The sequence below is a fragment of the Molothrus aeneus genome, chromosome 6 (genome assembly GCF_037042795.1).
Source record: "Molothrus aeneus isolate 106 chromosome 6, BPBGC_Maene_1.0, whole genome shotgun sequence".
NCBI classification, from domain to species: Eukaryota; Metazoa; Chordata; class Aves; order Passeriformes; family Icteridae; genus Molothrus; species Molothrus aeneus.
In genome coordinates this window covers 15,567,164-15,579,978 of record NC_089651.1, presented here as the reverse complement: position 1 = coordinate 15,579,978, position 12,815 = coordinate 15,567,164, and the positions used below count along the sequence as shown (strand labels likewise).

Here is a 12,815-nt window from a genome sequence, read left to right as displayed (position 1 = left end):
GTGAATTAATTGGCTTTGTGTTCAGTTCAGTTGACCACTTTGAAATATGACTTTTTCTTTTCTTCTTCCTCTTTCCTCATTCCCACCAGGGATTAATATATGGACATAGAAATTACCATACCATAGTTAAAAGATCTAGTGGCTTACATCATGCCCTGCTAAAGCTTTATTTCTTATGAAAATGTAGTTAAGCCAATCCGTTAGATATTTTTTTTCCCCCTATTCTGTCATTCCCCTACACAAGACTTTGTGAGACTTTTAGAGGGTATGAAATGTCATTTCTGTTTCCTTTTTTGGGTTTGAGTCCAGCAGGCTTTGCATCAGGGAATGATAGCATTCACAGTTGGCCTCAGCAAGTAATAACTGAGACTAAAAATTTCACTGTATTAAGTCATTTCCTCAAAATAATTAGTTAAGTTTTATGATGCTGAATAAAAGTTTATTAACACAACATAATTTGGCAATTTTATGTAGGGCTCTTTCCCTCCACTCTTACAAAAAAATAAAAAAAGAAAAAGAAAAAAAGGTTTTTTTTGCTTTCCACAGGGAATTCTTGGTTCAGGCTTTGCCCTAAAGGTGCAACAGAAACAAAGACAGAAGCATTTCAACCGTCAGATTCCAGCTGCTGCCTCACTCATACAGGTACTGAGTTCTTGCATATTGCATTCTGTCATTTCTTTCCATTTACAGTAGGTTTTTTGTTGTGGTTCCCCCCCCCCCCCCCAAGCTGTTGGCAATTTTTCCCTCCCTGATTCCCATTAAAAACTGTACAGAAGTTACCAGATGCAAGTTTTGGAAATCCAGTCTTTAATGTAGACTAATGAGCAGAAAAGTGCATTCCCAAATTAGTGTAAACTGTTTAGTTCAGCTGGTTAAAATCAAAACTGAAAATTATCTTGTAGTTATTAAACAATTTACCTAGGGAAGGTGTTGTGAAATGTTATGCTTATAGTAGTGAAAAAACAAAGAGGAAGTTTCATGTGGAATTGTGCTTTTAAAAAATACATTGCTGCTTGTAAAGACAAATGTCAAATATGCTTCAGTTGGTACAGATAAATTCTTAAAATATTCAAATTTAGGAGAAATATGTCAGAATCTTAAATAGGAAAATGTTTTTTGGACTTTTCAGCTCTAGAATAGGTGGCTGGAAACCACTGGGATTCTTTAAAATCAGTCTTTTCATATAGAATAACTGACAGGCAGGAAAATACTGATCCCCCTGTTATAAATGCAATTGCAGTTCAGTATCAGCATGGTAGAAGTGATTTTATCCTTTACTTTGTTGGAGCCAGCATTGCACCCTGGAGAAGTATTAACATGGTTTCATTCTAGGTTTTTCCAGCTTTTCTTCCCTCTACTCAGTACCTGCACATAGCTTTAGAAGCACAGAGATCAAATTTGAAAGGAAACTAGATATACATCATATCATTTTTTCATTCTCATATGACTTATTTCTCTAGCTTCATGAGTGAATGTGGGTTTCCAGGTCAGGATCTTTATGGAAACAGTAGCTAACTGTAATGTTTATGCTTTTTCAAACAGTCCCAGAGTTAATGTGAAAAAGGCCCTGGTTATAGCCAGAGATTAGCTAAAAATCTTGAGACTCGTATGGTATGGTTTTGTAAAGAATGGATTTTTTTAATGTTCCCACTGATTCTTTTGGGAAATGAACACCAAATTATTGGGAAACCTGAGACTGCATGTCCAGAATTGGCTCCATTAGAATGTTAAGGAGGAGTAAAGGATAGACAATGAGTTTCAGAGTATCTGTTCTTAGTAGTTCTAATTATGATTTACTAGTAGTCTCAGACTTCTGAATGCCCAATTCAGTAAGTGCTCTAGAAATGACTTTAAAAAGATGGTTCTTAAACCAAGATGTTTACAAAACAGGTACAAGACAAGAGAACAGCCCTGATGACTAATTTTCTTTCCTTGTATTCCTTCTTGGTTTCTTCTAGAGGTCATTTGTTTCTTCCACTCTTCTGTTAATCATGGAGGGATTTATATGGTGATATAAGTGCTTTACGTTCCAACTGCTGTTTCTTTAGCTCTCTCATTCTGCCTTGCTTTGTTTCTTTCATGTAGGGTTTTCTGGCCTTCCTTCCTTTAGATTGTTTGTGTATAAGTGTGTCCTTTCTTCATGTAGTAAGTGAGGATCTGCCTTTTTAGTTTGGAGACTCATTATTAATCAATTCTGGTATTTACACAGTTAAGAGAGAATGCAGTAGTGTTTTCTTGTTGGTCTTGTTTCCCAGCCCTGCTTTTTCTCCCTTTTGCCTTAGAACATGGGACTTTAATCATTGGTGGTTGGCAAGAGGGAGGTCTGGGTTTGGGTTTTGGCTCTTGGTTAACCACTGGTACTATTCTGTTGTGCCCACAGTTGCATTTCTTCATATGAATATAGCTCTACTGACCACATCACAATTCCTTTTTTTTTTCTGGCCATGTTTTTGTGAGGCATGAAAGAACAATTTTTGTCTTTTTTCTGAGTAGGAGCCTGTAACATAGGATACAATAGGCAAAATGCCTAAAGTCAGGTAGGAAACTGGGGCAGAACATAAAATTTAGACCCTTTTTTGAGTCCGGTCTAGAGCTCTCTCTCTCTCATTATTTGTTTGTTGCTACTGAGAATAAAAGTTGCACTTGAAAGGACTCATCTCTCTGTGTGGTTTCCCAGTTCTAACTATGTGGTTTCTATTTACTAAATAAGAGTTCTAAACCATGCTGGGTTTGTTTCCAGAGGGCAAATTCAAGAATATCATTAAATAAAGAATGACTGACATGCTACTTGGAAGTTACTGTGTTGTACAGTGAGCCACTGATCTGATTGATTAATTATTCTGTTGCTTAAAACATTTGTTCCAGACTGCATGGAGATGCTACGCTGCAGAAAACCCAGACTCTTCTACATGGAAAATTTACATTCGAAAACCTGCCAGGAATTATCATTTGCTCTCACCCAGTCCAAAACCAAAGAAATCGGTGATGGTATCAATAACTAATGTTTCACATTATAGTAATCAGAAGATTTTAAATCAGATTGAGTTTTTTTACTCTTTAGAGATTATTTGTTCTGCTTGTTTTACAGATTATTACTTGGTTTCAAATTTTGATTTACATTTCAGTTTTGACTGAGTATACAAACATTATAAATTAGAAGCTGATTTGCTGAATTTCCCTCAACTTGATTTTTTAATGGATTTGGAAAAGAGTAATAATGACTTAACTCAGGCATGTTAGCTAGTTACTTACCACTGTTGTTTGAAAAACTATAAGGAAAGGTAAAACATAAAAAGAAAATCACTTTCATCATATTTCCAAAATTGTAACTTTTAATTGATTCAAACAAACAAACAAAGCCCAAAAAAGCTTCTGTTTCTCTCACCTATTGATTTTGTGATTTTCTAAGCTTTTATGGTAAAGACTTCTTGTACCTTCATAGAGTAATATTGTTATAACAACAAATTCCATAAGTTAAGAATTATTTTGTTTTAAATACAGCAACGAAACCCCTTTGTCAGACTCTTTAGATTATGTAGTACACCATCCTCTGCATTGTAAGAGTATTGCACAGCAGTCTCAAGCTAAGTGGAGAGGATGTTGTGCAAAAATTTTCTCTTGTATCTCCAAGGTTCATCTGAGTTCAGCAGCAATATATCCATTGGCTTTGTGCTGAAGGTGTGATTTATTGCATCCATAAAATGATAAAGATATTCTAGAATAGTTTGATTTATATAAGCAGCTGCATAACTAGCAGATTTTCTTTTTTAACTGCAGGCAAGGGATTTGGAAATAACAATGTGCAGAAATCTAGTGATTAGCCAGTTTTGGCGGGATGAGGGGGCAACGTAATGAGAAACACAGTGTAGGATCATGAAAATGTAATTCAGGCACTCTTTTAATTAGTTATAGCTCAATGGGGACTGTGCTATTATTGAAGGCGTCACTGAAGAGACAACTCTATGTGACTTGGTTTGAGTAATTTAATTTATGTGGGTTTTTTTTAGGTTAAAAAGAAGAAATTTAAGTTAGACAAGGACAATGGACCTTCTTCTCCAGACAGGATGTTGGCTATACCACACATCACTTATGACCATGTGGCTGAGGACAGGAAAACTGATTTCAGTTTTGAACCATTTGAAAATTCTGGTAAGAAGCTCCATTATAAAATGCCAGTAACTGTGATGAGTTCCATGATTAGATTTGCATACAGGTCCTTTTTAGTATCTGTAGTAAAGAAGGAAAGAACAAGCTCTTGTCACTCTAAAGCAAGAATACTTTGCTTTTTTGCCTTTGGTTGCTGGCTTGTTTGGGTGAGATTTAACCATTGCTTTAATGAACGCGCTCCGCTGCAGACAAACAAAATAATTTCTCATTTCTGCCTGCTGGAAGAGCTGCTTAGGCTCTTCTAGCGGGCAGACTCTTAGGCTGGTGCATACATTTCCCAATTCTGCAAATGATTGAAATTACAGGGATTAGCTGTCAGCTTTTCCATGTGAAGTTTACCCAGGATGTGTCACTATTGTGCTTGTACCTGAACCAAAAAGGATTGGTGTGCCTTGGCTGCACCAAACATAGTCTGCTACATGAAATCATCATGTGCTCATGCCATCTGCTCTGTGCAGTAGGCTGTGAATCAAGTTTTGAAAGAAGAAGTACTTAATATAAATGTGGATACATCTGTATTAAATGTCACTGTAAATGTATAAAATGGTATGCTACGAGGAAAAAGAAGACAGGACATTGCTAATCACCTTATGATTAATAGCTTGTTTATATTTGCTTTTGCTGTACTGAACTTCCAGAGTAACTCTGAATTTACAATGTGGCATTTTTACAAATGTACTTTTATTGGACGTTTTTAATGTATTGCTCAAATTTTGGCAACAACAGCATGGTTTAATTTTTAAGGTGTGTTTTATTGATTATAGATACTTTAAGTACCTATGTTTTTTCTCCTCAAAAATTTGGCTGACATGAATAAATGTAATGGCTTTAAAATAAGACAGTAGCGTGGGCTGGCACTGGGCATATTTTAGCTCAACCAGAAAATCTTGCCTTCCTTGTGCTATTTTGGTGTGCTTGTGTTGTGTTGTTCTGCATCATCCATGCTTTTCCACTCTTTCTTGGCCTCTGCTAAGGAATGGTTGCAAGTTGCATCTGGTGGTAGAAATTACATAGCTGCTAAAAGGTGGACAAGTACTGTAAGTACTGTCTCAAAATTTGAGTACAGACACCTTTCTTCAAAACAATCAAATTACAGAACCTTGCTTAGAGTTGTAAAGTCCCACCTTTTACCACTAAATTTCTGAGCTGATTAAGGACAATGCAATTTGATGGCAGCCTACTATTGCTATTTCAAAAGTCAGCTCTATAGCTTTCAGTGATACGATTTTCTCTTATTTCTTCTGACACTTATCTTTTTTCTTTTTTATCTGTGTTCTCCTCTATAAACTGTTACAAGTATACAGGACAAACAGGAATGTTAAAATTGCCTGGTAAGTTGAGGAAAATAATTCTGTTTATGGCATGACAGTGTAATGTTTGCAGTGCTTTTCATGTGTGTCTAGTGCCATATAATTTCTAAGAAATCTTTTGCAGCCAAGGAGATCTAGACAGACAGAAAATGTGCATTCTCACACTTGCAATCACAACTGCACCCAGTCTCATTACAAAGAGAAAAGTGAGCACTCATTTGTATATGTACAGGACCTCTAATGGTTTCTTATATTTGAGAAAAATTGCTCATGTATATATTGCCAATAGAAAAATATAGTTTTCTAGTAATAAGATATAATTCATCCAGTAGTTATCTAAGTATATGATGCAAATTAATTTCTAAATAACTGAATTAGGATGGGAGAAAACTTTCAGATTTGACCCCCCAGTGTTGTGCATTCTGAAGTACACGCATCTGTTCCTGTAAAAATATGCTGTTGATATTTGTGAACAGATGGGGACCCATAAATTAAATAATTTATTTTACTGTTTGTCTGGATTCTGTGATCACTTAAGCAGCCATGTAGTCTTGTGATGTTTCTAATGTGCTTGCTTAGGCACTTCCTTAGCAATTGAGTGCTCCCCAAAGACAGCAGGATTAGGGCTAGGTCTGGGCAAAAGACCTCTGTGATTTAGTGAGAGTGCTATGAGCCACCTGTAAGTTTTCTGCTCTGAATCCACTGCAGACAGCAGAAGCTTCCTTCCAGTGATTGAATGTAAGGATGCTCAGGCTTGAATTAAATTGACTGAAATGGCAAAGTTCAGTTTCACCCCTGAACCCGCATGGGACACAGGTGCAATTAAGGTGTTAAAACAGCAAAACCAAACTGAATCTCCTGGATTCCCCCAATCAATCCTTGATTTTCCCAGTTTCCACCATTCTGTGAGGTGCATCTTTGGTGGGGATAGACATGGTGGAACAAGATGAGGAGGGCAGCAAGAGCTACCAAACAAATCACCTGTTTTAAGTGAACAAGAAATTCCTTCATCTTGGGGAAATATCAGAGGAGCTTTACCAGCCATCACAGGTTCAGTTTCTGTGTCCCAGCCAGGCAAGCAGAGCTCAGTGGAGCTGAGAGGATGTCTAACACTGTTCTCACAGCAGCTCAAAGAGGAGAGAGTGTTATTTTACTTTCTGTGAAAAAGATTATCTGCGCAGAAAACTGGAGCTGCCAAGTCAAAAGTTTAGAAGGAAGAAACTAGAAAGTACAAGGATAAAGGATACTCATTCAGCTTTAATTTGGCCTTCAGAAAGCCTCTAGCAACATATCCATATGCTGCTTTCTCACATTCAGTAAATTTTTGGGCTGCACACTTCTACTTTAGTCTTCACACTCCTGGATCCCTCATCTGGCTTCCCTGCCAGTATCTTTGTGCAACAATCGATTTCCAGCTTTTTCTTCCTCCTTTTTTTTTCTCTTGGCATCATCAGTACAGCAAAAACCAAAGGATCTGTGGCCCATCCTGGCTACTGCAAAAATTAACCCTGTCCTGGCTGGAACCAGGACATGTGTGTAGCACTGAGAGGACACTTGCAAAATGAGGCTTTTTTTCTGATTTTTTTTTACTCCAATGCATTTTTTATTTTAAGAGTTTTTCCTCATTGCATAAATGTAAGGCACCATTACTGAGAAGTATCAGCCTGTCCAAGTGTGTGAATTCACAGGCACTTCTTAATGAAATAGTTATTAATAGCATAATGCTATTCAAAAGAACTAAACACAATGTAAAGATTGTGTGTTTTACTGAGACTCTTTCTAATCACTGGTTCCTCTTGCTTGCCTGAAACATTTCCCCAAGAAATTCAGCTTGAGGCAGGCACTTGGTTTACATGGTTGAAGTGGGCAGCTTCAAAAACTTTGTATGGGATGTGCTTGGAAGCTTCAGATGTGGATATCCAAACTGCCCCATCCACTTGGCAGCATTGAAACCTCACCAGGAGAGAGCTGCTCTGTGAACAGTGTGAACCAGAGTGAGAGGGGTCTGACCCCTGGGAGCTTCGACACTTAGGAAAGGGAAAAAAATGTGAAACCCTGAAGTCTGGAGGGAAGGGGCAAACAGAGATTGGCCTGTAGGGAGGAATATCTTGCAGCAGTTGAGACTGCCATGAAAAATGGGCTTGGAAAAGCCATGACCCCTCCACAGTGACCACTGAACATTCTGCCAATGTGTAATGCTCTCTTGTACAGTTTCATACGCTATTTGCTACAGTATTTTAAATTTGGTGTCAGGTAGAACATACTAAATTTTAGGTATGTCTGCATCTCCTCAGCTGTCTGTCTGGAGCTTCTATTTTTTTTTTCTTTTATTTTTTTTTTTCTTTTCACCTCTTCTATCTCTGTCTCATGTGCATCTTCACTCTGACTCAGATTGTCAGCGCTCCTGGCCATCCTTTTCCACAGACCAGCAGTCTTCCAGCGCTCCTTCCTCTCCAGGTAATGCTCATAATATTTCATTGTTCCATCATGTTTCATCACCTTTATTAATTACTAAATCTTTGCAATGCTCAGTCTGGAGCTGTCTTCTGTGGCACAAAAAATTACAGAGCTGGTTTCTAAAAAGATGTTTCAGTAGAATTTTAGTCTGGAGGTTGTTCGGGTTGTAAATTGCAAATGTTTAAATTCACCCATTATTATCCATTGAAAACTAGTGTCTAAAGCTTCATTCTTTTTTTTTTCCTCTTTAGCCTTCATGTGTAGAAATTGTGTCTTTTTAAAGCATATTTTTAACACTGCCTTCTAAGAAAGACTTGTCCAAAGTCTAGTGGCTATGAATTAATTTTTATAAGTAAAAAAGTGTGTTCCCTGGTGTTCTGCTTGAGCCCTGTTTCAAGGCACTTTGAAGCAGAGAAACTGTCATTAAGGCCATGCTCTTTTTTTAGTTATCATCATCTCAGAAATTTTTAAAACAGAGGGAAGAAGATACCATGTTTGCCTCATACTAATCGGTACCTGCTTGCTATGTGCTCACACAAGAATTCTTTCAAATAGGCTGAAGCCCAGTCTTGACTTTTGTGTTGGAATTTGAAATGCAGGGAATTTTCAAAGCTTAGGATTAAACAGAGGATTTGATTTGAGACATTGGAAAAGGCTGTCAAACTTAGGTACTAGAAGCGAGAATGTGAATTAATAGTTTAAAGCAGAAACACGTTAAGTTAAGAAGAAGAAGGTTTAGAGTTTTGGAATTTAGGATATAGAAAAAATAAAAGTAGTTACAAAAATTTGTTTACAAAAGTAAACAAGGAGTTTAGAATGCAGTGCTGTAGGTCATGTATCATAACATGATTAACTAAAAAAACTTAGACTGTAACATAAGTCCATAAGATTAAATATTTAAGAATTTAGTCAAAACCACAAATATCCTTATTAGCAGTGTTTCATTAGTCAAGAAATCCTTAAAAAGTCTTATCACTAGGAATCTTGTAAGCTTCTGAACCATACAGTAAAGATGTGAGCCAAACTCACCCTTCCTACCTATGTAGAAAATAAGAAAAAGAAGCCACATCATTTAAAAACTCAGAAATCCCATCTCTAACTCATTCAAAATTCCTTCAAAAATCCCCATACTTCTGGTTCTTTTCTCATTGTGCCAGTTCTTTCCCTTCCCACGAAACTGGAAAGCAATAGCTGTGACTGACCCAAGAATTGCTGTTCCTGCAGATCCCCTTGTGTGTGGAGTGTGCTGTGTCTCTCATGAGCACAGTCTCGTGAGCAGCAAACCCTTTACATGGCTTTAGGTTCAGCAGTTTTTATCACTTGTCATCCAGAAAACAAAAACATTTGTGAGTCCTTATGTGCTACAAATTGGGAAAGTTTCATTTATGTCATGTAGAAATGAGGACAGTGAAAATTAATTTGGTGAAAGCCCGAAGAAGTCTGTTTGAAAGACATTTCATTGCACATCTCTATCTAGAATTATTTTGCTGGTTTCACAGTCACGTTTTTGAATGATGGCTATAGCAAAGTGATTAAATAGTATGATACCATAATATTAGTATGATGTTAAAAGCAAAAATAGAAATTAGTGCTTTGTAAAACTTGCTACAAAATCTTAATTTTTAAGTGCCACAAGTGGCTCTTGCTTGTAATAAATGTATCTCCTAGCAGTTGTCTTATTTATTTATTTAAAACTGTGATTTCAGAGGTCATCCTTTCCTATTACAATTTTTGGAGTACAGAGGCTTTCCTTTTGTAGTTTGGACAGCCATGTGCTTAAAGATGAAATAATACTTTCTCTTCTGGTTTTTAAAATTCAAATCCATTTCTGCCATATGAAAATACCCAATTACCTGAGTAAAATGGTTGCATTAAAAGAAAAGAATTGTTTCCTGATATTCCCACTTCTATTCTCAGGAAATATCAGCTATGTTTAAGTTATCTATTTCTGTTGTATTCCTATAGGTTTTGTGTGGCTTTTTGGCAGTGCATTATTTACTGTTATATTATAAAATATTTTATTTAATATTTCATAAACATAAGTAGGGTTTTCATAAATTACGACATGATAATTGTTTTATTGAATATTCCAACTAGTTGGACTGATAAAGGTTTCTGTGGACTTGTCACAATTACCTATGATTTATATGGAATGTTATCAAGTTTTATTTTCTGTAAATTCATTTACAGTCATGTAAATGACACCAGTAGCTTTATTTATATGCAAATGTTGTAGCTTCTCTAACAAATTTTAGGGCCATGTTGGAAAAAGCACTTGGTGTTCTTAGTGTTGGTATCTAATAGAATTTCAGAGCCTGAGTTTAGAAATTAAAACTGTGACACTCTCCCTGATTTCTTGGATCCGTGAAAATGATGATCTGTAAGTAAATTGGCCAGTAAAACTTTCAATATCTGAAGTTTTGTGGATCAACCTTCCCAGTAAGAACTTTTTCTGGGGTGAGCTGGAGATCTTGCCACCTGTCCTGATTCTGAGCCCAAAGCTGAGTTAGCCTCATGCTGTAGTGTGAGAGGGAATCAGCAAATTGTCTCTTAATAATGCATGAAGCCCTCTGTCATATAGATACTGAATATTCTAGTGTATCAGGAGTATGAACACAAAAAAACAATAAAATACCAGTTTTAATCTTCACCAGAAGTTCAAGTACTTTGGGCCGAGGAAGAGTTAAAATTTTGCTTTTTTGGGAACTCTGCGGTACGTGCAATTTTGGTAGCAACTTTTGTATTCAATATTCTTTTAAAATGTACAGTATTTCAGAGGTGCAGGTGAGCTGCAGACAAATGCTGTTGCTTGAACTGTTATCTGCATGTTTTTCCCACAGTCAAAAAGAGCCCAGCATTTCTAGATGTGAGCACAGGACCCTTCATCAGGACCAGCAGCTTTGCCGATGAGCTTGACCTGGAGGGTGAGACCCTGCTGACCCCAATAACTCACATCTCACAGTAAGTCCAGCCTGTTGAACTGGGCATTGGTTGACTTGACAAGAGAAGGCAATTCAGGTGGGGAGGGGCTGATAGGGCTCAAATATCTCAGATGTTTGCGTCAAACCCTTTTCGCCTTGACGTTGGTGTATCCTGTTCTGAGTGCCAGTAAATCTTCGTGCTGACCTAAAGACAAGTTCACTTGGCTGTGACACAAGGCTTTAGTTATTAGCTAATGTCTCTGGGCAGCTGGTGGCTGATGGCCTCAAGATTTTTGTGTGGAGGCAATGTGTGGGAGTACTTGCCTAGTGAAGTTTATCTTACTCCCTCCAACATTTTCCAGTGGAATAGTTCTGAAGTGCAAATTTTAAATACTACTTATATGAAATACAAGTCTCTCCATTTCAGCAGCACTTTCTCTAATGGTCGAATTATGTTCTACATTTGAAGAAAAGCCCTGTTTGAACATTATTATTGCTTTGTTGTATATATAAAAAAAAAATCTGAAATAAGCCTATAAGGCTGTGTGCATGGGGGGAGGGGGTTGGTATTTTCCCTTCTGGAAGATTTTCCGCTTGTCTTTTATGGTAAAATGGTATCTCAGGTTCTCAGATTATTCTTAAAAAAAAAAAGAGAGTTGCAGCAGATTTTTCTCTAAATGCCTTTGAAACGAAATCTTCTGACATTGTGTAATTGAAAATCCTGAAAAATGTTAATTGTTTGCCATAGAAGATGTATGGCAGTATATCCTATAGCAGAGGAATGAAACAGTTTTTTCCACTCTAGAAATCTGAGGGTTTCTGCAGTGAAACCACAAATGAAAATTCTTGGCATACTTGTATTTCTGAGGTACAAAACATGCAGAAATGACTGCTGCCAACTTCCAGGCCTTCTTCCTATACACTATAGTTAGCAGAATTCTAAATATTACAAAAATACTTTTTATTTTTAGAGCCATTTTGGAAAGGCATTTATTAAAGAAAATGAAAATGTTTGGGTGGAGTCTTCCCTGTCCCTAAGCAAAGGTATTGGCATTTTCATCTGATTCACCCAAGTGTGCATCTGTTTGTAGGCAGGGGATTTAAGAGATTTGTATTCTGGAAGATTTCTTAGTACAAGCAGGAGGAGGAAGTAATAAATTTCCTCAAGCATTAGACAAGAACAATGGAGCAACAAAACCAGTCCTTTTTTTTTTTTTTAAATAAATTTGTGTGCTAGGAGTTTCCAATATCCTTTCTGAGTCTGGGAATTATATAGCTATTTCTTATTGATACATTTCACAAAGCACTCTATCATCTTTAAGTCCAATTTGGGTAGTAGCCAAATAGGTGTGTTTCAGATGAAGAACCTCACCAAATGAACACTCTCAACTTTTAGTAACTTATATAGTTCTCTTTTACTCCCTTAATTTTTGATTGTAACCTTTGTTGAAATTTCCCTGGATTGCTCTAAGGCATGAATGATGGGACAGTACAAAATCTGTCCCCCACACATTTGAATTGAGCCTCTGCTAGGGTGGAAGAAAATAGGATTCATTGGTTCTTTTAAGACTTTTGGTTACGATTCAAAATGGAATGAATTGGATGAAAGGTAAAACTGGATAACATATTAATTTAAATCAATAAAAAATTAATTTAAATGTGTCTCTTTGAAACATGGGTGCCCAAACGTAGATATTGAGACTTGTTTGCTTGAAAGTGCATGTACTTTGTGCACAGTTAATTAAAAGGCCTTAAACAGTGTCATATCAGCACCAGATAGGAGGGTTAGTCAAAAAGTTAGTGAAAATCCTATGTTTTTTAATGCAAACCCAAGTACTCAACAAAATTATGGCACTAGCCACAGTATAGACTGGTCAAATTAAGTGTGAGTATATCTAGTTTCAGGTCTTAAAAGCAGTACATACTCTATCAGAGAAACAGAAACACAAAGACATTTTCA

The 12,815-nt window shown here is 36.7% G+C and overlaps 1 protein-coding gene across 1 annotated transcript in view; it reads left to right on the top strand.

Moving 5' to 3' along the window:
- Window positions 1-12,815, top strand: part of KCNQ1 (potassium voltage-gated channel subfamily Q member 1) — a 328,778-nt gene that overhangs the window by 91,542 nt on the left and 224,421 nt on the right. The window contains exons 8-11 of the mRNA XM_066552168.1: window positions 547-642; window positions 2,866-2,988; window positions 4,008-4,149; window positions 10,775-10,895. Of these exons, the coding sequence (XP_066408265.1) occupies window positions 547-642; window positions 2,866-2,988; window positions 4,008-4,149; window positions 10,775-10,895 (482 nt within the window). The remainder of the gene's footprint in view (window positions 1-546; window positions 643-2,865; window positions 2,989-4,007; window positions 4,150-10,774; window positions 10,896-12,815) is intronic.